This window comes from Canis lupus, chromosome 33 (genome assembly GCF_048164855.1).
Source record: "Canis lupus baileyi chromosome 33, mCanLup2.hap1, whole genome shotgun sequence".
NCBI lineage: Eukaryota > Metazoa > Chordata > Mammalia > Carnivora > Canidae > Canis > Canis lupus.
This window is the reverse complement of record NC_132870.1, coordinates 5,949,716-5,971,158: the sequence shown is the minus strand read 5'-3', so window position 1 is coordinate 5,971,158 and position 21,443 is coordinate 5,949,716. Positions and strand designations below refer to the sequence as shown.

The window sequence follows — 21,443 nt, the reverse complement described above, 5'->3', positions numbered from 1 at the left end:
ATATTTCAATCTTTTCAACTGCAAAATGGGGGAAAATCACTGTACCACCTCATTGGGTAGTCACAACTATATAATTGTTCATTACTAGTTTTCATTGACTTTGTTTTTTATGCATCAGTCCCTAATTCATCTCCTACTTTCTGACAACTGTAAATATCCTTTTAATATACTTCACCATGTATTAAGTGCTGAGTGAATAACTGTTGAAAGATATGCATAGCCAATACTTTAATCTGCACTTTATGAACAGCAAAGTAATTTAATTGAAAGAACAATGCATTTGGAATTGGGAGGCCTCTGTTCAAGGCCTGATTCTGCCTCAACCCAGTTGAATGACCTTGGGCTAGCATGTTTGATCATAGCTCTATAATCTGCAAGTGAGAGAATTGGATTAGATAACCCGTAGGGTATCTTCTAGCTCTGTAATTCTATTAATGAAATAAAGGATATGCAGAAAATACCAAACTATATACAATGTAAAATGGTAATGATATTAACTCCCACCACTTCTAGCAGAAGACCTCCAGAAGACATCTTAATAACCTGTCAGGCAAGATTATGGAGCCATTCCACACACTGTGGATAAAGGAGAATTTTGCTTAGTCATTCTGTCCCAGCAATGGTCTTACCCAACTTGGGACACCTGGTTGTAATTTGAGGGAGCCACCGCTAAATGTCGCTGTAGGTTACATAACAGTGGGCGGGAGAGCTCTAGGTGTCCCTCTATAAGGCACAGAGCTACCAGATAGTCTCCTTACATATTTAGAACTACGTACTTGAAATACTTAAACATAAGGAAACACTAAGATGGAAATTAACTATGATTTTTATAAAGCAGATGGTAAAACCTTCTAAAATGCCCTTTACTTCTTCCATTTGCCTTTTTCCTCAAAAGCTATTTCTGTATTCTAGTTACTTGTGTAAACCGGGTAAATTGGCATTTAAAGGAACTCCCAACTGAGCAATGGCTTGACAGTTTGGCCTATACATTCATGATTTTTTTTCCCTTTAAGATAAAGACAGTAAACCTCAGAGGGAATATGGAATTTTCTGTTTCCTGGTTCTTGCTTCTGTTTTATCTCCAAGCTCATCTGGAATCCTAGGCACTTACTGTATTTCATTGATTTTATAAAAATATGTGCATATTTTAACATTAACATTTTCATATTTTAACATTTCTGAAATTATAACACTTCATATAATGAATGGCAACATATAATTAGAGGCATTTTTTTCTTTTTTAGTGATGTCTTATAATCAATGATGTCTTATGTGATAAAATACTGTATCTGCTATTATGGTATACCCATCTTAATTTGTTAGAGTTTAATGCTCTTTCAAAATTTGTTTGATAGATAAACTTTCTTTTCTAGTCCAATTTTTTTAAAAAAAGGCTCAGAGTGGAAGAGAGAACAACATTTACTCAATGTCTGCCAGGTGTTTGAGCGAAGTGCATATATAATCATATTTAATCCTCACCATGCTGTGAAGTGGGGTTTTTTGTTTTCATTACGCAGTCAAGGAAACTTACATTTTATAGTGAAGGAGGCCTAGAAAGTTCAGTAACTTGTACAGAGTCGTACTGCTACAATGGGTCACTATTCAAAACAGTGTGTTTATGTATTTTGACTACAAATCTTATACTTTTACTGCAATATTGATCAGACTTATATTTTGCAGTACACTGCTTCTCTTTAACAGCCTGTAGAACTCAGCTCTCTTTGAACAATGTACATTTGTCCTCTGGCAGCCTTTTAAAAATGTTGAGATATCCAATTAAACAATATAGCAATAGTTTTTCTGAACTCCAGCCTCAATCTTTGTGATCAAAAGGATGAAATGAGACTTGATGTCCCTGAAAAGTGAATCATTTCTCTGTTGTGCCCTGGGCTGCCTGGAGTAAACAGTGTCCCTGCAGCATGGGGGCATAGCACAACTCATTCAGGGTATTTGGGTTTCCTTCATCTTCTGATAGATCACTCTAGGAAATGGTTTTCAAAAATGCCTTGGGGAAAAAAGAAGGCCCAGAAAGCTGGTTTATCTACTTAAAAATATGGTTTCGATCAGATTTCACAAGTGTCCTGGAGATCCATGTCCTTGATGGGAAGGATTTAATTGGTCTTTTTTAACTTCCCAAGGGGCAAGGCTGAAAAAACATAGCAAATTCCTTTCAAAGGTTTTTGCTGTGACAGTCCCTTGTATGCAAATGACACTCACTGGTAAAGTCACAAAGGACAAGAGAACAAAAGCAGTTACTGGACATCATTATATTTGCAGTGTCCTGGGGTAGCTAACTTTTCAATTCCCTGCAACTCTCAGAAATTACTGAAATATGTTCTCTTCTAATTCCCTACTTCATGTCCTGAAGGCCATTTGTTGTCTATAGACTGTACTTTTGTTTTCCATTTTTAATCGTCTTTATTTCATGTTCTCTTCATTTGTAAATCTAAAAACAAAACATTAGCAATCTGTTGGAGGGACTGTTCCATTCATTTGTCTAGGAATTTGTTATTAAAATACTTCTTTCATATCAGCAACTTGGGGTCTTATGATGATAAAAATTATTTGGCCTATTTTGCAATGATTTCCCAAATAGAGGGCATATGACTATAGCATATACAAGATATAATAGCCAAAAAGTCAAGATTGCTAAGAGATGAGTTGATCCCAATTTGCTTAAAGTTTCTATGGCTTTAAAGAGACTTACTATTTGCTGAAGCAATTTTGACATGATGTATTTAACTTTCCATCTCTTAAAGGAGGTAATGACTATTATATGTTATCTGGGTGAAAACCATTGGATAAAACCTATTTTCACCTATTCAGAGCCTTCTATCCATCTTTATAGTGATGGCTCTGGCAAGGAAGGCCAAGTGACAGCCATGAGGCTTTTCATTTTATGTCAGGTTCTTGAATCTTCCTTGTGAAACTGTTGAGTTATAGGGGCATATGTGGCAAAACACAAGAATAGAAATCATGCAGTATCTTCCTGAACACTAAAATAAGGGGCATATTTCAATCCTTATGTGATTTCTTGACCCAGTTTCACTCATTTATTTAACCATTCATCTCTTCAATTGTTCAACAACAAATATTTATTGAGTACTAGCTATGTTTCATGCTCTGTGCCATATACTGGCACTGACATAGTTCCTGCCTTTGAGGAACTAATATTCTATGAGGGATGTAGACAGGTACACATTTAAAGTATACTGTGATAAGCAGTCTCACAGTGATTAGTATGGTATGAGGTGGGAGCGCATAGAATGGGAGTCTAGTTCTGATTTGGAAGATCAAGGAGTTTCTTTGAGGAAGTGCTTTCCTACATTTCTTTTAGGAAATGCTATTCTATGACAACACTCTGGCTCTTCTCCTCTGACTGATTTTTCTTTTTTTTTTTTTTTTAATTTATTTATTATTATTATTTTTTATTTTATTATTATTTTTTTTATTGGTGTTCAATTTACTAACATACAGAATAACCCCCAGTGCCCGTCACCCATTCACTCCCACCCCCCGCCCTCCTCCCCTTCCAACACCCCTAGTTCGTTTCCCAGAGTTAGCAGTCTTTACGTTCTGTCTCCCTTTCTGATATTTCCCACACATTTCTTCCCCCTTCCCTTATATTCCCTTTCACTATTATTTATATTCCCCAAATGAATGAGAACATATAATGTTTGTCCTTCTCCGACTGGCTTACTTCACTCAGCATAATACCCTCCAGTTCCATCCACGTTGAAGCAAATGGTGGGTATTTGTCATTTCTAATCGCTGCAATGGCCACGATAGCCAAACTGTGGAAGGAGCCTCGGTGTCCATCGAAAGATGAATGGATAAAGAAGATGTGGTTTATGTATACAATGGAATATGACTGATTTTTCTTAAATTTCTTTAGCTGGTTCTTTTTTCTCTTCATCTTAAGAAATATCACCTTATAATCACATATTCTCCTAGGTGCTCTCAATGATAACTGTGGCTTCAACTCCTCTTATACACAGTTGGTGCCTCACTACAACTAGTCTTAGACTATTAGAAAGAAAGCTTTATGACTTGAGAGTTTCCTGTAGTCAAGTCAATAGAATGTGATGGGTAAGGAAGAGAGAAGAGTCAGAAAAGACATTGAGATTTGTGATTGAAAGAGGGAGTATGATGGTCTCATCATTAAGCAATATATGAACAATTGATGACAGTTTTTCAGGAGGGGAATACCTGTGTTCGGTTTTGGACTAACTCGCAGTTAGAGATGCTTGTGGGACATTCCAGTGCAGATAGTTAATGGCAATAGGTATTTAATAAAATAATGATTTTGAAGCTTGGGAGAGGGATCAGGGATGAATATACACATTTAGAATGATCATCATATACTAGTATTTGAAGCAACAGAAGTAGATGGACTATGCTCATATTCAACAAATAAAAAATTTTTTTGTACCGGCCATTGTGACATTTAGAATAGGAATATGAATATGGCATGGCCTCTGCTTCCAAAGAAGAGGCATGGGGTATAATCAAATAAATGCATTATAGTGGGCTGAAGGTTGTTATAGAAATATGTACAAAGTTCAGAAGTGTTTCAAAGTAAAAAGAAATCACATAGGAAGGAAGGAAGACATGGAAGAGAAGAAAACTAGGGTCAGAACTCAGTAGAACTTCTCCAAAGACTATGTATGGAAAGCTTCACAGATTTGCTTCTCATCTCTCAAGGCACATCTCACTCATCAAAATCCTCCTAGCAGAATCCAGCCTAATGCCTGCAACATAAGTACTCAGTAATGTTTGTTGAATAAATGGGTCCAGGGTAGTTGGAAAGAAATGAAAACAAAAATGAAACAAGGGATTTCCCCAAGCCCTGGGGAACACTTTAATCATCTCTTATTAGCCTTTAACTTGGAGAGCTTGTAAAGGTAGAACTCAAAATAAACTCTCTGAAGAAATGAAGATGCATCAGTTCAGAATGACAAGGACTGCATCTGGCAGTGTTCAATTATGAAATGTGCTTTTGGCAAGCTAGATCTTTTATTATTATTTCTGGTGTACAGTAAAGTTGTATAGCCATTGATTTTTTTTGTCAAGCCATCATTTACAGTGTCTGAGATAATGGTGCATTACCTTTCATTTATTAATGACAGTGTTGGGCTTTTAAACAGGAACCCATCACGCTGGGCCTTGTACCTTCCCTTCTTGTTGTGTGTCTGTTTAAATGATTTGTAATAGTCAGTAATTATGAAAATGTCTTTCTTTTCTTGACCTTCCTCCTCCTCACCCTCCAAATTTACACGTTAGTATTTCATCAGCTTGGATTACAAATTAACAAATTACAAAACACTGGTTTTCTTTTCTTTTTCCTTTTTTGAAGATGGATATATTTAGCTATATATTAGCATGTGGAATTACTATGAAAAAGGGAAAGAAAGAAATTGTGTTAAAACCTTATGAAAAAAGATATCCCTTACCTCTCCACTAGTCAGAACCCCTCCAAAAGTTGAACACCTTTAATTTCGTTGCCCAAGGCAGGTACCAGCTTAATCCCCATCTTTCCTGAGAAATTTGAAGGAGGGAATCTTATCAAGCACCTACAACTATACTTCATAGCATAAGTCATTATCCATTTAGTTTAACCAGCAGCATGAAGATTTGCCAGCTAATAATAATCTGAAGATTGTTCAAGGGAGGAAAGGTTGATCCTTCCTCCCTCTCCCAGCCACTTGTTCTGTGGAGGCCAGGCTTCAAGTAATTTTGTAGTTTTTCCCTTACTTCTCCATTCACCATTATGGGCTTAGTGGCACAAATATAGCCCTATCAGTGGGTATTTGTGAAGTCTGTAGAGTAGATGTGGCTGGAGACAGAGCTAGAGAAGAATTCCAGAGTTCTCAGAAATAATAATAATAATAGTACTCTTTATTGAGCACACATCCTCTTAAATTCTTGCAAAATGCTCTAAGGTAAACAGTCTCACTCCTATTTTACAGATGAGGAATTGTTCAGAGAATTTAAGTGATGTGTTCCAGTCCCCATGACAGGGGGCAGAGCTAGGATTTGGGCCCATTCTCTTTCCATTAAGCTGCCCTGCACCCATGAGGGTCAGCTCTGGCCTCACCATTCTTTTATGTGAGAGTCTTTTAGAAGAAAGTATCACATTGCTAAGAGAGATGTAACAACCATGGCTCTCTTTTCTGTTCTTAGGAAGGCAGGTAGCGAGGTGCTAGGGTGGAGGTGGGAATGGGGAGGAATGCAACAGGGAGGATGAAAGTACAGATATTGGTAGCAACCAGTATACTGCCGGCTGAGGTTGTAGATTCTCTTCTGTTCACTTCAAACTTGAGTATGAGAAGTCATGAACTGAGAAAAAGCTTAGTGACAACACTTCTCTCTACATCCAGGAAATACATAGTCTTAGGGATGAAGGATAACTGGAATAATTAATTTGGAGTAAAAAACCCCTACTTTCTAAGGATTATGACCATGGTGAGTTACGCTAGTAATTTGGAAGGGTATGTTCTTGGCTCCTCAAGGGCATTATTCAGTTCCAGGGAAGTCTGCAGCCCTGTGAACTGTGAGCAAAGTGGTATTTCCTCCTGTGAACTATTTTCTTTGTTCCTTGGTGCTCTCTTTGGCTTTACCTTGTGCCAGACCTGAAAATCTGGAGCTGTCAGCTCAAGTCCAGTCCCTGCAGAGCACAGTGGCAATGTTCCAATTCCTTATGGTGGTGAGTGTGAAGATGATTCTGCATGGAGGGTAATATTTATGGCTTTGTCAGCTGTTGGCACTATAGAAATGGGCTCAAGATGGTCAGAGGAGCTTTAGTGGATGATGAATGTTTGTTTAGAGTGATCATCTGGGGAACTGAGTTACAGTACAGCCTTTCAGCAGCAAGCTGTCCTAGTCCAGAACATTCCCTAGAAGAAGAAATTCTTGGTTCAGCCATAGCCCAGGGGCAAATATGACCAAAAATGATGAACATTTGCCTTGGACTTGCTGTTTACCTCAGAAAGTCCATCTGCTCACAGATTTGTGTGTGGTATGCATCTCCTTGTCCATTTCCCTGATATATCTGAAGATGTGGGTAATTGAAGGGGCTTATACCTTTGTGTCAACCCTGCCCTGTCTCCATGACTCAGTCAGTTGATCATCACCCTGACCTTAATGTTAATATTTATTTCTGAAGAGTAAGACAGAGTAAATATATCCAAATATCAATGCTATTATGTAAACAAAGTATTTTGAAGTATATGATTTTCATCTCATCCTCACCATAACCTTCTATGTGCGTAGAGAGAAGTCTATTTTGTTCTTTTAAAAAATTTTTTTAATTAAAAAAATTACTTTTATTTTTTTTTCAAAAAAAGATTTATTTATTTACTAGAGAGAGAGAGAGCATGCAAGAGTGAGTGGGGGAAAGAGCAGAGGGAGAGAATATCCAAGTAGACTCCTGCTGAGCACAGAGCCTGACACTGGGCTTGATCTCAGACCCATGAGATCAGGACCTGAGCCAAAATCAAGAGTCAGTTGCTTAACCTATGAGCCATCCAGGTGCCTCCTTATGTTCTCTCGAAGATGGAAACCACTTGGTTATGAAAATAGTAATTAGTGGAATCAGGACTAGAGTCAGGTAGATCTCTGCCCAAAGACAAACAAAATATAGTTTGCAGGACAAATCTGGCCCACTGTCTGTTTTTGAATAACTGCAAGCTAAGAGTGGTTTTCACATTTTTAAATATTTGAAAAAAAAAGGCAAAAGAATAGTCTTTCATGACACATGAAAATTATATGTAATTCAAATTTCAGTGTCTATAAAATAAAGTTGTGTTGGAACACAGCCATACATATTCATTTATGTATTTTCTGTGACTTCCTTCATACTGCAGTGATACAGTTGAGTTGTGACAGAGGCCTTATGGCTCACGGACTCTAACATGTTTACTATCTGCCCCGCTCTAGGAAAGGCTTGTCAATCACTGTTATAATTGATTAGTAAATAGAGATCCTGGTACATACTATGGCATTAGATTGCTAGGGCTACTGCAAAAAGCATAAACTGGGTGGCTTAAAACAATGGAATTTTATTGTGTCACAGTTCTAGAGGCTAGAAGTTCAAAATCAAGGATCAGCAGGGCCGTGTTCTCTCTAAGACTCTGGGTAGAATCCTTCCTTGCCTCTACCTAGCTTTGGGTGGTGACCAACAATCCTTGGTGTTCCTGTTTGCATCTGCATCCATCTAATCTCTGTCTCCATTTGACTGTCTTTACCTCATCGTCCCTCTGTGCTTGTTTGTGTCCAAACTCACCCTAATAGCTTCATCTTAACTGGATCATCTGTAAAGGCCCTATTTCCAAATAAGGTCACATTTATAGGTACGAGGGGTCAGGACATCAGCATCTCTTTTTGGGGGACACAATTCAACTCGTAACACTTTTCTCACTATGATGTATTGTCCCCACATTAGCATTACTCTTCCTTCTCTCCCTGCCTCAATCCCTTTTTTCCTCCTTCCCCACTTTTTCCTTCCTCTTGCCTCCCTCGCCTTATTCACTATACATTCAGCAATCATTTATGAAGTCCCTACTGTGTCCTTATTCTTACGCTCATTACTGTACTTAAAGTATAGAATGCAAAGATGATAAAGAGTGGGCCTCTGGCCTCCATGAGCTTACAGTGCAATGTGGATCAAGTCCTCTCAAGGGATTTGTATAAGGGACAGTAGAGATCAAGATTTGGAGGGATCTTAAGGATCTAAGTTCCCAAATATTGAGTAATAATCTTTCAAAATAACTGATGTACTCCAGGTATTTAAAGTGTCACAGTTACTGACTCAAAAATTATAGATACTAAAAGACATAGAATTTTAGTGTTGAGTTTCCTTACTATTCTTTTAAAGTCAAAATGTACAGAAATATTCTGCTCCTCTTATTTGTTCCTTTTAGCATCTAGTAGGTCAGATTAGGATATTCTGCTCTGGGAAGAACAATGAGATGACCCTGAGTAGGGACGTCTAGCCTTGTTATATTAAATTGATAGCTTTAGGGAAGCCTGGTCTGCAGCTTTGTGAGATGAAGCTCAATACCACTCAGTGGATGTTGTTTGTCTCAATATGTTGTATTTTGTTGGTCTTCATTGAGGCTCTTTGTTGCTCTGCTCTCTCCTCCTGGCACTAATTGGCCACATTCAAATACTGTCATGAAGTGCAAGAAATGTGTTCTGACAGCTTCTCCTCCCCTTGCCTCAAAGTGTACCATCTCATAGGATCCTCCTGGCTAGGGTCAGGGGTGTGGGGATGCAGCTAAGGGAGGGAGTCTGTCCTGTTCATGGTGGTTCTGGCTGGGGCTATTTGTGGACAGCAGCCTCGGGTCGTCCCATTGTTTTACTCTGTGCTTGTTGTTGTGCTCTGTGCTATTTGCAAACCATGGAATTCCTTCTGCTCTCTGCACATTCAGAGCTTCCTACTGGTTATCTGCCCCAAAGATGCTAATCTGGTGGAAACATCAAAGATCCATTCCCTAGAAGAAGGAGGAACTGGTACTAAAAAATAATACCTCTTCTCCCAATGGTATTATCTTTCTCAAGTTCGTAGTTGCTGCCAATCTTATCTTTGCATTTGGACTTTATATATACATTTCTCAGTTTCTGTTCCACCTAGCCCTTTTAAGGGAGCTTTAAGAAAATTTCTTTTATATGATTCTCTTTTATGTAATCTCTTTTATTTTTTAAAAAGATTTTATTTATTTATTCATGAGAGACACAGAGAGAGGGAGAGAGAGAGGTGCAGAGACACAGGCAGAGGGAGAAGCAGGCTCCATGCAGGGAGCCTGATGTGGGACTGGATCCCAGGATCCTGGGATCATGCCCTGAGCCGAAGGCAGGCACTAAACCGCTGAGCCACCCAGGGATCCCCTAATCTCTTTTATATAATTCACTATTAATGCAAAGGCTCATTAGCTTTTATAAATGATGCTGAATAAGAAAAAATTGGTGTTTGTTAGTAAAGAAACCTTGACATTGATATCATCAGACTAGAGAAACCTCACTTTGTTAGTTTTTAAATGAATTTCTTGAGCTCTGATGATCCTAGAGTACAGTTCTCATAGCACAATTCTACCCTAGAAATACTTCCAGGGGCCAGTGACCTGAGTCTTGGTTTGACAACTTACTAGTTAAGAAAACTTGGGCAAGTCACTTAACCTTTTTATTTCTTGGTGTCCTACAATGAGATTAATAACACTACCTTATAGTTTTGTTTGGAAGTTGAAGTGAAACAATGTATGTTAAGAGGCTTTTGAGATTGGAAGTATTATGTAAATATCAGAAGCAATTAATATCGTCACTAATTGTCACTAATACTTATGGAAATTCAAAGACACTTCTTCCTTTCTCGTGAGATGGTAAAAAGCATAGTTATCACTGTTGTTTACTTCCTTTGGGTATAGCCAACCACTGATTCTTGAGGGATGGTTCCCAGACCTGGATCATCAACCTTAGAATGTGTTAGAAATGCAAATTGTTGGGCCCTACTCCATACTTCCTACATCAGAACCTCTGGGAGGTGGGGCCCAGCAACTAGTTTAACAAGACCTCCAGGTGATTTTCGTGCCACTAATGTTTGAGACCCCCTGGCTTAGACAAAGTTATACCTAACTGGCTATGTGTAAGCTCTGACTTTTAAAAATCCAACTTTCCTTTCAGACATGGAAGGGATTCTGAAAAAACACAAATGTGTGCACTTGATTGAGTTGCCATCATTCGTTGACCCTACAACATACCTATCAGCTAGGTGTCCCATTTTCAGCATTGACATAGATCCTAGGATCTATGGGTTCTGGAAGCATCACTTTTGTTAAACACAAATTTGTCAGATTATGGCAGGGATCCAGTGAGCGTTTTAAGGTGCTTCCTCTCACATTCAATAACAGTTGAATGAAATGGCTATAAACTATTTAATGAAATTCAATAGAACTGTGCTGAGCTTGATTCCTATTTTTGCTACTCCTGAATATCAGGTGTTGTCTTTCCTCAAACAGTCTTTAGTCTTTCCCACTTGAACACTCCCCTATTAATGAGCCTGAACCCCACCCCTGAGGGGGCTCTGCCAGGTGTCAGAAAAAGCCAAGTGCTCTGTTGTACACCCTGTATTTTCCCATCATGTTCAAGGATTGTAGCTCTGCCATGGCTGTCACGACAGACAGGTGGTCGGTAGTTACGTGGGTAAAGTGAAAACCAGAGCTATAAACTTAATTAAGCTGGAGGGCAGAAAATGGTGGGGAAAACATTAGGGAAATCATGGTGCTATTGTGTTGATCCACAAGGGTAGAGGCACATGGAAGGTATTTAGTAAGTATTGAATGAATGAATGAATGAGCAGTGAATTTCGTGTTTGGGAGCAAACCTGCCTGTTTAACTTAAGAGCATCTATCTTATCCCAAATGAACAGACATTATGCCTTGATTGAGTGAACTATTAGATATGTTTAGTTTTAAATGCAGACATAAATAGATTTGATCTTTCCATGGTTTGAATTTCCTCCCATCAGCTTTCCCTTAATTATCCACAAGTGTTCCAAACCTTCATTAGCTAAATAGGATGCAGATGATGGTCATTAGTCTGGGATATAAATCCTGCTGGCACATTCAATGGCTTTTCACTTGGTTAATTGAAATTTTCAGTATTCATGGACTACAAGAAAACACTGTAATTTTATCATTTATTCAGGGGTATAATTTTTTTCCTTTAGCTGGTTGTGTTTTATAATCATGCACTTAAAAAATATGAATGCCACATTTTGCCTGGAGGGATGCCACTATTTGCAGTGTGCATGTATCAATACTAGTTTGCTAAACCATGAAGACCAAATGGAAATTTATACTTTGTCTAGAAATCCTAAAATTGGCCGACGGTAATGTCTAAGAAAGCATCCAAGTAGTGTGCACTTTTGGGACCCATCGATTCATGTGTAAATGACTTCCAAATTGTTAGTAATACGAGTAGGTCTAGTTCTGACATCTACCAATGAGTAAGAAGTCATTCAATGTGTCTGTGCAGTAAAAATGGCAGGTATCAAATGGAGATGCCTTATGCAGGCGTTATTCCTTTAAATGGTACTTAGCTTTCTACTGTATTTAACCATTTATCAAAACTAGCTGGCCTATTTGGTGGTGTTTGGCTGAGCATGAAACACACACACATACACACGTAAAGGAACAACTGATACTTGAAATAAAATTTTGTAACATCATCTATCTCAGAGATTCAGTTTCTGAATTCCTCAGTTTTTATAATCCAGTACTTTAACAATTCTCTTGCACCTGACTTTGTTCCATTTTAATCAAGTGTCATATATTTGCTGTTTTTAAAATATAAATCTTAGTTGTAGACATTACATGGAAGAAACTAGCTCAGAGAGTTAGAGCCTGTTTCTGTTTCTTTTTCTAAACCTAATTTAGTGGGACTGAGACAACATTGTAATAACTCTCAGAGGTAAACTCTCTCTTAAAAAGGAGTGTTGAACATATGGAGTCTCTTTTCAGTGCTCAGTTTGCAAACCACTCCAACCAGTGAGAATGGAGTAAGCAGCTGCCCAGCGGAGTCTGTTTCTGTATTTCAGACTGGATGAGCCATCAGTCTTGCTGATCCTCCATTTGGGTTACCAGATCAAGGCCTCATCAGTGTCAGTGTTTCATCCCAAGTCATTCTTCCTTCTGGGTTGCTTTTGCCTTTCTGGCCACTTGGAATATTTCTGTATATGATCATTAATGTTAATTTAAGGAAGATGTGTTTAACTACCCCAGTCTTCTAAATAGACCATTATTTAGTATCTCTCAAAATCAGATGTAGAGACATTTTATAAGTTATGCTTTTGTGGATACCTGTAAAATGCTCTCCAAGCTCTGTAGGTAATTGAGAGCTGACCATGTTATTCAGTCAAATGTTCTTTCCTCAGAGGATGGAGGGAAGAAGTAGGCAGTATGCTCATTGATTTCTAAATGATGTGCCTGATAAGATCAGGCCTATTTTCTTCAAATTAGCCAGGTTCTCAAGACCTAAAAGGACATGAATATGGGTTTCCTAATTTCCTAATGAGGAATTCAAGACCGTATGGCCATCCATCCATCTGAAGCTCACAAAAGGTCTGTAAAGAAGGGACATTAGAACCAAGCACCTTAGACTCCTGAGCAAGTGGCCCATTTATTTGTCTAGCAATTCTATCATAAAAGATCAACAAACTCAAAGTTCTAATAAGAGATCATGTTCACTAGAATAAGTCAGTCATAACCAGTATCTGCCCTCAACAAATTGTGTCAAAGTAAAGTATATTGTAGTGGACGCAGCAGTGCTCCACACAGATGTCCCTGTTGCTAGGAGAGCGGCTGGCTGACTACTCTCAGCTGACAGCCCTCTCAGGAAATTGCTCCTGGCTGAAAATAGTCATCTTGCCCAGGGTCATGCCTTTCCAGGGCAGCTCTGAGCTCCACCCCAGCAGGGTACAAGTCGATCCTAGTTCAGCGCTTCCCGTTTGGTGGACTGAGACCTTTGTGATTTGTACCAGGGCCCAACTTCTTCCTGTGCTTGGTCCTGGGCCCTTCCCTTTCCTTCTACAAGTGGAGTTACTGAGAGCAGCCCCTAATAAACCTCCTGTATGCTAACCTCCATCTCACAGTCTGCTTTTTAGGGAGCCTGATGTGACCTATGTTTTTAGAGCTTTCCCATTACCATGAGTGTCCAACGTCCTTTTTGTGTAAGTCTTCATTTCTCTCTCATCAAAATCTGTTTTTGAAATTTTCAGAAAACTTAAAAAAGCCAAAGCAAAAAATCTGCTTGTAGAAAAAGATCTGATAAACTCATTCCTTCTAAGTTGTAACAGACCAACAGTTACAATACATGACATTTTCAATTGCCCTCTTTACACTGACTCTTATATCCTAGTATCCCTCGAGGGTTTGTCTATGATGATTCAAAGCCTGATGTGAAAAACAGAGCTCTAGTAAGTGAAATTTCAGGTATCAGTATATAAATGAACAACAGTAGGACCTCACCTTTCTAGATCCATTTGGCAAGGTGCTACACCTTCTATGTATAAGACTGTTCACCCCATGCTGGTCACTTTGCCAACAGGATTAGAAATCAGTGCTCTAAAAAGTCACTGTGCACCATTGTGCTTGCACTCCTTTGACAAATGCAGCATCATGCAAACTTTGGTGGAGGAGACTTGTTAGGGGTTTCCTCTTTAGTACAAAAATATTGATGCAATAGTCAAGAAGGTCACAGTGTGGATAAGTCACCATGTTTTGAGCCTTTCATTTCCAGTAATTAAAGTGAACATGTTATTGGAAGGTTTAGAAAGCCCACCCAAAGTCATTTACAATAGCTGTAATTAGGAAACTGGAATGCCAGTTCAAGTCTTTTGAAGGGAACGAAATGAGACCAACAGAGCGTATAAGTAAAATCCCCTTAGAAAATGGCCAAATTAAAGATACAAACTCTCATTGACCCATCCCATACCTCTTTCATACTCATTCCAGGTACTGAGATTTCACTGTACATTTGTCCTTTAGCTCAAGTGGTTCCTTTCTATAAATGTAACATTTAGAGCTACTTGTATTCATTTTTTTTTAGTGAAGCCCATTTATCTCACCTATCTCCTCCAAACATGTTTTTCAGGTCACCTGAGACTATTTTCGAAGGTTGAATGGTATTGTTTAATATAGAAGATCATTTCCCCTGAGGCTAGGGCACTAATATCACATGTTCCTTAATTTACTTTTCCTGGTGGTGTATCTTAAACTTACTTAAAATGCAATAGTAGATATACCTGGCAACAGCAAAGGATAAGATGACATGGAACTTCTGGACTATATCCATTCCTGTTAACATGGGCTGCTATTTGTCAGGGTTGAAATTAGGTCAGTGGGTTTGATTATGTTAAGATGAATGGGTCACATGCCCTCATTTTCTTTGAGCAAAGATGGCTGTTTCTTTTATGAGAACTATTTTTTTTTCTTTTTCCTAGTAACTGTTAGGTTTGTTTTTGTGAACTTTTCTTCTTGCCCTTCTTTTTTGACTTTTGCTTTTCCTCTTTTCTTCCACTACTTAAGATTTCTCCCTTCTTTCCCTTTTCTACTTTTTTAAAAAAGAAATTTTATTTATTCATTTGAGAGAGGGGAGAGAAAGTGCACAAGCTAGGGGTGGGGAGGGGCAGAGGAAGAAGCAGACTCTTCGATGAGCAGGAAGCCTGACTCAGGACTCCGTGCCAGGACTCTGAGATCATGGCCTGAGCCAAAGGCAGACACTTAACCATCTGAGCCATCCAGGTGCCCCATTCCTTTCCTATCTTTTTAAAAATATTTATTTATTTATTTACTTGTTTTAGAGAGAGAGAGAGAGTACACAAGCATGGATAGAGGCAGAGGGAGAGGCAGGATCCCAGCTGAGCAGGGAGTCCTATGTGGGGCTTGATCCCAGGACCCCGGGTTCATGACCCGAGACAAAGGTGGTTGCCCAACCAGCTGAGTGACCCAGACACCCCCCTTTTCTACTTTTAATTAAAACTTTCTAGATAACTTATATCTTCCTTCACAAACAAAATAAAAACACAAAAACTGACAGCAAACCATATTTCAAGATCATACCAATCTAAACCTTGAACTTATTTTTTTCATTAAGTATGCTTTTAAAATGTATATCCATATCTGTGTTTTCTGTCTTTTAATGCTGCATTATTACTTTGGATCATAATATATGCTGGCTCCGATTTTTAACTATCTCTAATGCTTATCCTAAAACAAAGCAAAATCCTAGGTGAGGTGATAGATATTTTTATGTTATGCGAGGAGAGAGGGTGAGAATGTTTGTGTATGTTACGTCTTTAAGCCATACAAAAGTCTTTATTTATTTTTCATTTCTTTTGTGGTTTTGACCCTATTCAACCAAAATAAAATTATTACTATAAATATGTATATATGTATGTACACACACAATATATATTATGCATTGCATATATATGCATTGCATGTATATGCATTGCATATATAATGAATGTTTACTGCAGCATAGTTTGTAATACCAAACAGAAGTAGACAAACAAAAAGCAGTAACAAAAGAACCAAAACCTGGAAGCTACCAAGTGCCCATCAATAAAGGAAAGCATACATGCATGAGATATTGGCATGTATGCATTGTCATGTGGCTATTAGAAGAACGAGCCAATCTATATGAACTGACCTGGAAAGCTATACTATATTCTTAAGTAGGATGATATAATCTCAAGAAAGAAAGAAATTTCTATATGTGCGTATGTAATATAATACAGATAATTAATATATGTCATGTAATTACATATAATGTAATATGTATCTGGGTAAACATTGAGAAAGTTTGGAAAGATGAACACAGATTTTTTGGGAGGGGAGAGTGCGTGCACATGCGTGTGAGAGCAGGGGGTAGGAGCAGAGAGAGGAGAGAGAGAATCTTAAGCAGTCTCCATGCCCAGCGGAGAGCCCAACACCAGGCTCCATCTCATGACCCTGAGATCATGACCTGAGTCGAAATGAAGAGTTGGATGCTTAACTGACTGAGCCACTCAGGCACCCCAGATCAATTATTATCGATTACCCCAAAAGGATAGATCAAAAAGGAGATTGACACATTAAGAATATATATTTTGTAATTAAAGAAAAAGTAGACAGGTTTACTGAAAAAATTTCAACACCATTTATGTGGTTGACCATAGATTCATTTAACTCTTCGTAGGATAGTCCAAAAGCAGCAAACTTGTGTATAAATCCCAGCTGACCTTGCATGCTAAAATGCCTTTTTAGTGGTTCATGAGGCTAGCAAAGTACATACGAAAATATGTAAAAAGCAGATCACATGGAGAACAAGTGTGCTAAAGAAAGTAGAGATCAGATGATAAGATCTGGTACTGCTGTTCAGATTCACAAATCTCTTAAATGAGGAGACACTCCACCTCACTCACTCAGGCTCATAATAAGTTCCACTTGAGTGACCTGGTATTTGACATTTTGCACATGTCTCTTGAAGAGAAAGAAAGAGTACTGTGTGTGGTTGAAAAGGTGGGTTCTAGTTTCAGACTACTTGGCTTTGATTCCTCACCTCTTTCCAAGGTATGTGATTTTTGACAATTAACTGAATTGTGCTGCAGATACCTTGTTTGTGAAATAATGATAAATAAGAGTCCTTATCTCACTCTCATTGTTGGCCCATAATGAATGTTCCAATTTGGGTAGGGTGGCAGTGGAAGCAGTGAAGGGCAGGCAGTTTTTAAAATCCAGAGATATCAATGGAGTCGTAAGAAATGATGCCCACCGTGGATTAGAAATGAACAGTGCAGAGTCAATATCATTACACTTTGATGATTCTAATGTGTTGCTACTTTCCTCTTTTATAGACCACCATTTTCAGCACATTGGCCAGCGAAAAGCCCTTATCTGACTGCAAAAAGGTAAGTCAGTCTCTAGAATTTCTAACTTGCTGTCAGAGTACTAAATGGCTTCAGAGTTGATGACATTCAGTTGAAAAGCTACAGGATCAATGAGAATGTTCTGGTGACATGTAGCTCTCTTTCTTCGGAGATGGAAATTTGAATGGTTCTCTTTAAGGATGTGGAAAACTCTGTTATCATTTGACAGCATTTTGTTATACAGTAGCTCTGGTTGCATATATTTCTATCTTACTATTATCTGACATTTTATTCTGCAAGATGAGCATCAAGGCAGTCCAGGACAGGCTGCATTGCAGGCATCTATATCTTTGTTTCCAAATTTAAATGTAATAAACCTAAATTCAACACAATATAAAAATGATTTTGTATTTTGAAACCTGATCATATAGCATAAAAATCTGGTTTGGATTCACCATAGTCAAGTTTGAGAAGCTGTCATGCTGTGCAAAAGGATTAGCCTCGCTAGCATCTGATGGAAGACGTCCCTGTAATGGATCGTGCCTGGGGACTGCCTGCTACAACAGTAGCAGTGTGTCTAATTCCTGGCCTTCGCAGTCCAGGGGGCACTTTTATCCGCCTCTTTAATCTCAGGTTTAACCAGATCTTCTCCTTTTTGAGGGGAAAGAAGTGATTTCACAGTCTGAACAACTCAAATAAATTCTTTGACACTATCTATTGATATAGAAAACCAGGTGCATAAAGAGTTGACCCATGTCTCATATATTAGTAACTTGGCATTTCTTAGGGTTTTATACCATGACATTTTTTTTGCTGTGCTGCTTCCGTTTCTAAATTTGCTTGACATGGAAATAGATAGCTGAGATATTCATCTTCAAAGGTGATGTGAAGGCCCACTGTTCTGAATGCCAGCCATTTCATTATTTTGATAGTTTTCTATTGCCTATTAAATCTCCATCTTGATTGAGTTTTGCTGTATTTGTCTTGGTCTGGGCTGTCTGAGATTGAGGTCCATGTCGTATTCTTATCATTGCAGATCCTAGAGAATGAAGGCACTTCAGGGGTTCTCTAGTTTCACCTTTTTCCAGAGTGGACTGCCATTGATAGCATGTACAGATGGACTTCTAGCCTCTACTTGGATACTCTATTAACAGGGAATCCAATGACCCTGACTATTCACTAGTGAGACAAATCAAAGCATTAGAAAGTTCTTCATTTTACTGAGCCAGGATCTATTTCCTTTTGGTTTCTGTCTGATGTTTAAAGTGTGAAGCCAGTCAACATGCTTTCTTCTGATCTTCTCCCCAGCTCACTCCTGGGCTAATGATTTTCCTTCTTTATTTCTAGTAGAATATTGTTAAAATTGATTTCTAGAAGTGTGGGCTGCTGGTTGCTGGCTATCTGGTTTCAAAACTTGGCCCTGTCACTTACTACTTATATGATTGTGCTTAGTTACATAAGCTATCTGTGCCTCACTTTATCACTGTAGAATGGGGATAATAATTGTTCCTACTTAATATGATGAGTTAATATATATAAAGTGCTTAGAACAGTGCTGAATACATAATCAATGCTATATTAAGTATTATTATTATTTAATTTTTTAAAAAAATTTATTCATGAGAGACACAGAGAGAGAGAGAGAGAGAGAGAGAGGCAGAGACACAGGCAGAGGGAGAAGCAGGCTACATGCAGAGAGCCTGACATGGGACTTGATCCCGAGTCTCCAGGATCAGGCCCTAGGCTGAAGGCAACGCTAAACCTCTGAGCCACCCGGGCTGTCCACGGTATTATTATTATTATTATTATTATTATTATTATTATTATTATTACTTTCAAGACTAGGTTATTCTTTTTTTTTTTTTTTTGCACACTCTTTGTTACCAATGTCAAAAATTATGTATTATTCTTCAGATGTGGTCAGTTTGGCAAAAGCACTTTGAGACTTTTCACTCTTCATTTAAAAGCTTTGTTTACATACTTGGTGTATGCCAGGTACAACATAAGACCAGGGCTATGATGAAAGAACAAGCTGTAGGCTTTCTTTAGTGCAGCACTAATATTCTACTAATCCAGTGTAAGATAGCATCATTTTCTGTTTATCAGCCATGTCTCTCTGTGGGCCATGTGAGTTTGAAGTCCTTGCACATGCTCTTAAGACATTTTCATAGCTGTTAAAAATAACCTTCTTTTATATTTATATAAATAAGTCTTTGAGTATGAATATAGGCCATTACATTTATTTTATTAATTTTTATAATTTTATCAATCAAGATAATTTATGAACCCAGTTCTGTTATCCAACTTGTTTACTACCTCTCCCAGTTCTTGTCATGCACAGAGTAGCATAGTTAGTCTCTATGACTCACTTTGATTCATCCAGCACAGTTACCAAGTGCTCACTGAACACCTGCTCTGTGACATGAGCTGGACTATCACGGTGAACAAGTCACATATGGTCTTTTCCCTCATAGAACATATGGGTAGTCATTGGACAAGTAAAATTGAGATGGATGATATGATTCTTTTTTTAAGTTGTGAGGCTACAAGAGCATACACCAAGAGGTCAGGGAAACTTTCCTGAAGAAGTGGCCTTCACGCAGATACCCACAGAATGAATGGGATTTGGCTATATGAAGACAAGGTGGAGGCAGAGAAATACCAAGTGTGAAAGCCTGGAGGTGAGAGGTAAAGGTTTATAAAATGTTCAGAATGTCTGAAAATTACAGCTGGAAATAGAGAATGATAAACAGTGAGACAACAAAACAAAACAAAAGAAAACAAAACACCAAACCTGATCACAAAGGGGCTTGTAAAACCAGAATTTGGATTTATTGTAAGGATAACAACAAGAAATTTTTACTTGAGAGGTTGGGTATAGGTGACTTGATATGATTTTTACTTTAAGATCATTTGGCTGCTGTAGGGCAGAAGAAGCAAGATATCAGACATGAAGTCTAGATATAAAGCTATAATCTAGACAAGAAATGGCAGTGGCCAGGACAGAATAATGGCATTGAAGATTGAGGGATATTTGAGTGATAAGTCAACAGGATATGATAATAATCTGGATATATGGTAGAGAAAATAAGTAAGGATAATTCCTTGATTTCTGGCATGGGCAACTGGCGGAATAACAGTGCCATTTTCTTAAATAACAGGGTCAGGGAGGAAGTTGATGAGTTCAGATTGATACATGTCCTATTTGTGGTGTTTGTTAGCTCTCCCAGCAAAGATGACCAGCAGGCATCTGGGCATGTTGATTTATAATTCAGGATAGCATTCTAGGATAGAAATATGAATACAGGGGGAATAAGCACATATTCACAGAACAGTTCACAGAGTGGGAATGGACGAGATTGCCCAGGGAATGTGTGGAGTGGAAATGAAGACTGTTTATAAAAATTTAGGACCATTGGTATATAAGGCCTGGGAGAACACTATTTCTTGTGAAGGAAAGTGAAAAGATAGGGCCATAGATATTGGAAGAAATCAGAAGAATGTACTTTCACAGAAATCAAATAAATATAAAAGGAAGTCATTAAAAATGAGATAGTCACTTATATCAAAACTTTTGCTGGGAGGTTAAGTGAAATCAGGACTGAAAAGCATCCACTGAGTTTATTAATATTGTAGGTCATTGTTGGTTTTAGTGAGAGCCAAGTGATGGGTGCAGAAGCTACTTTACAGTGGGTTTAAGATTGAGTGAGGAAGGAAATAGAAATGACAGAGTAGTCTTTAAATAAATATGTTGCAAAAGGAAGGAAAGAAATGAGTTGTTGGTGGGGAGCTATTGGGTTGAGGGATGGTCTCTTAAGATGCGATAGATTTGAGCCAGGGTGTTTAAATGCTAGAAAGAAGACAATAGAGAGGCAAGGAGATACCAAAGCACAGCATTAACCTTAGATATATGGAGGGACACATCTTGCTAGAAGAAGGAAAAAAGGATAGAACTTGTATGGATGGAGCCAGAATGGGTCCATGTCATTAAACAACTCTTGTCAGTTAACTACTTTTTTTCGTTTGTTTGTTTAACTTT

At 38.2% G+C, this 21,443-nt stretch overlaps 1 protein-coding gene across 20 annotated transcripts in view; it reads left to right on the top strand.

Moving 5' to 3' along the window:
* RASGEF1B (RasGEF domain family member 1B) overlaps positions 1-21,443 on the top strand; it is a 545,064-nt gene that overhangs the window by 173,592 nt on the left and 350,029 nt on the right. For all 20 annotated transcript variants that reach the window (XM_072809891.1, XM_072809893.1, XM_072809892.1 and 17 more), the window contains one exon: positions 17,393-17,446. In XM_072809891.1, coding sequence (XP_072665992.1) covers positions 17,393-17,446 — 54 coding nt within the window. The remainder of the gene's footprint in view (positions 1-17,392; positions 17,447-21,443) is intronic.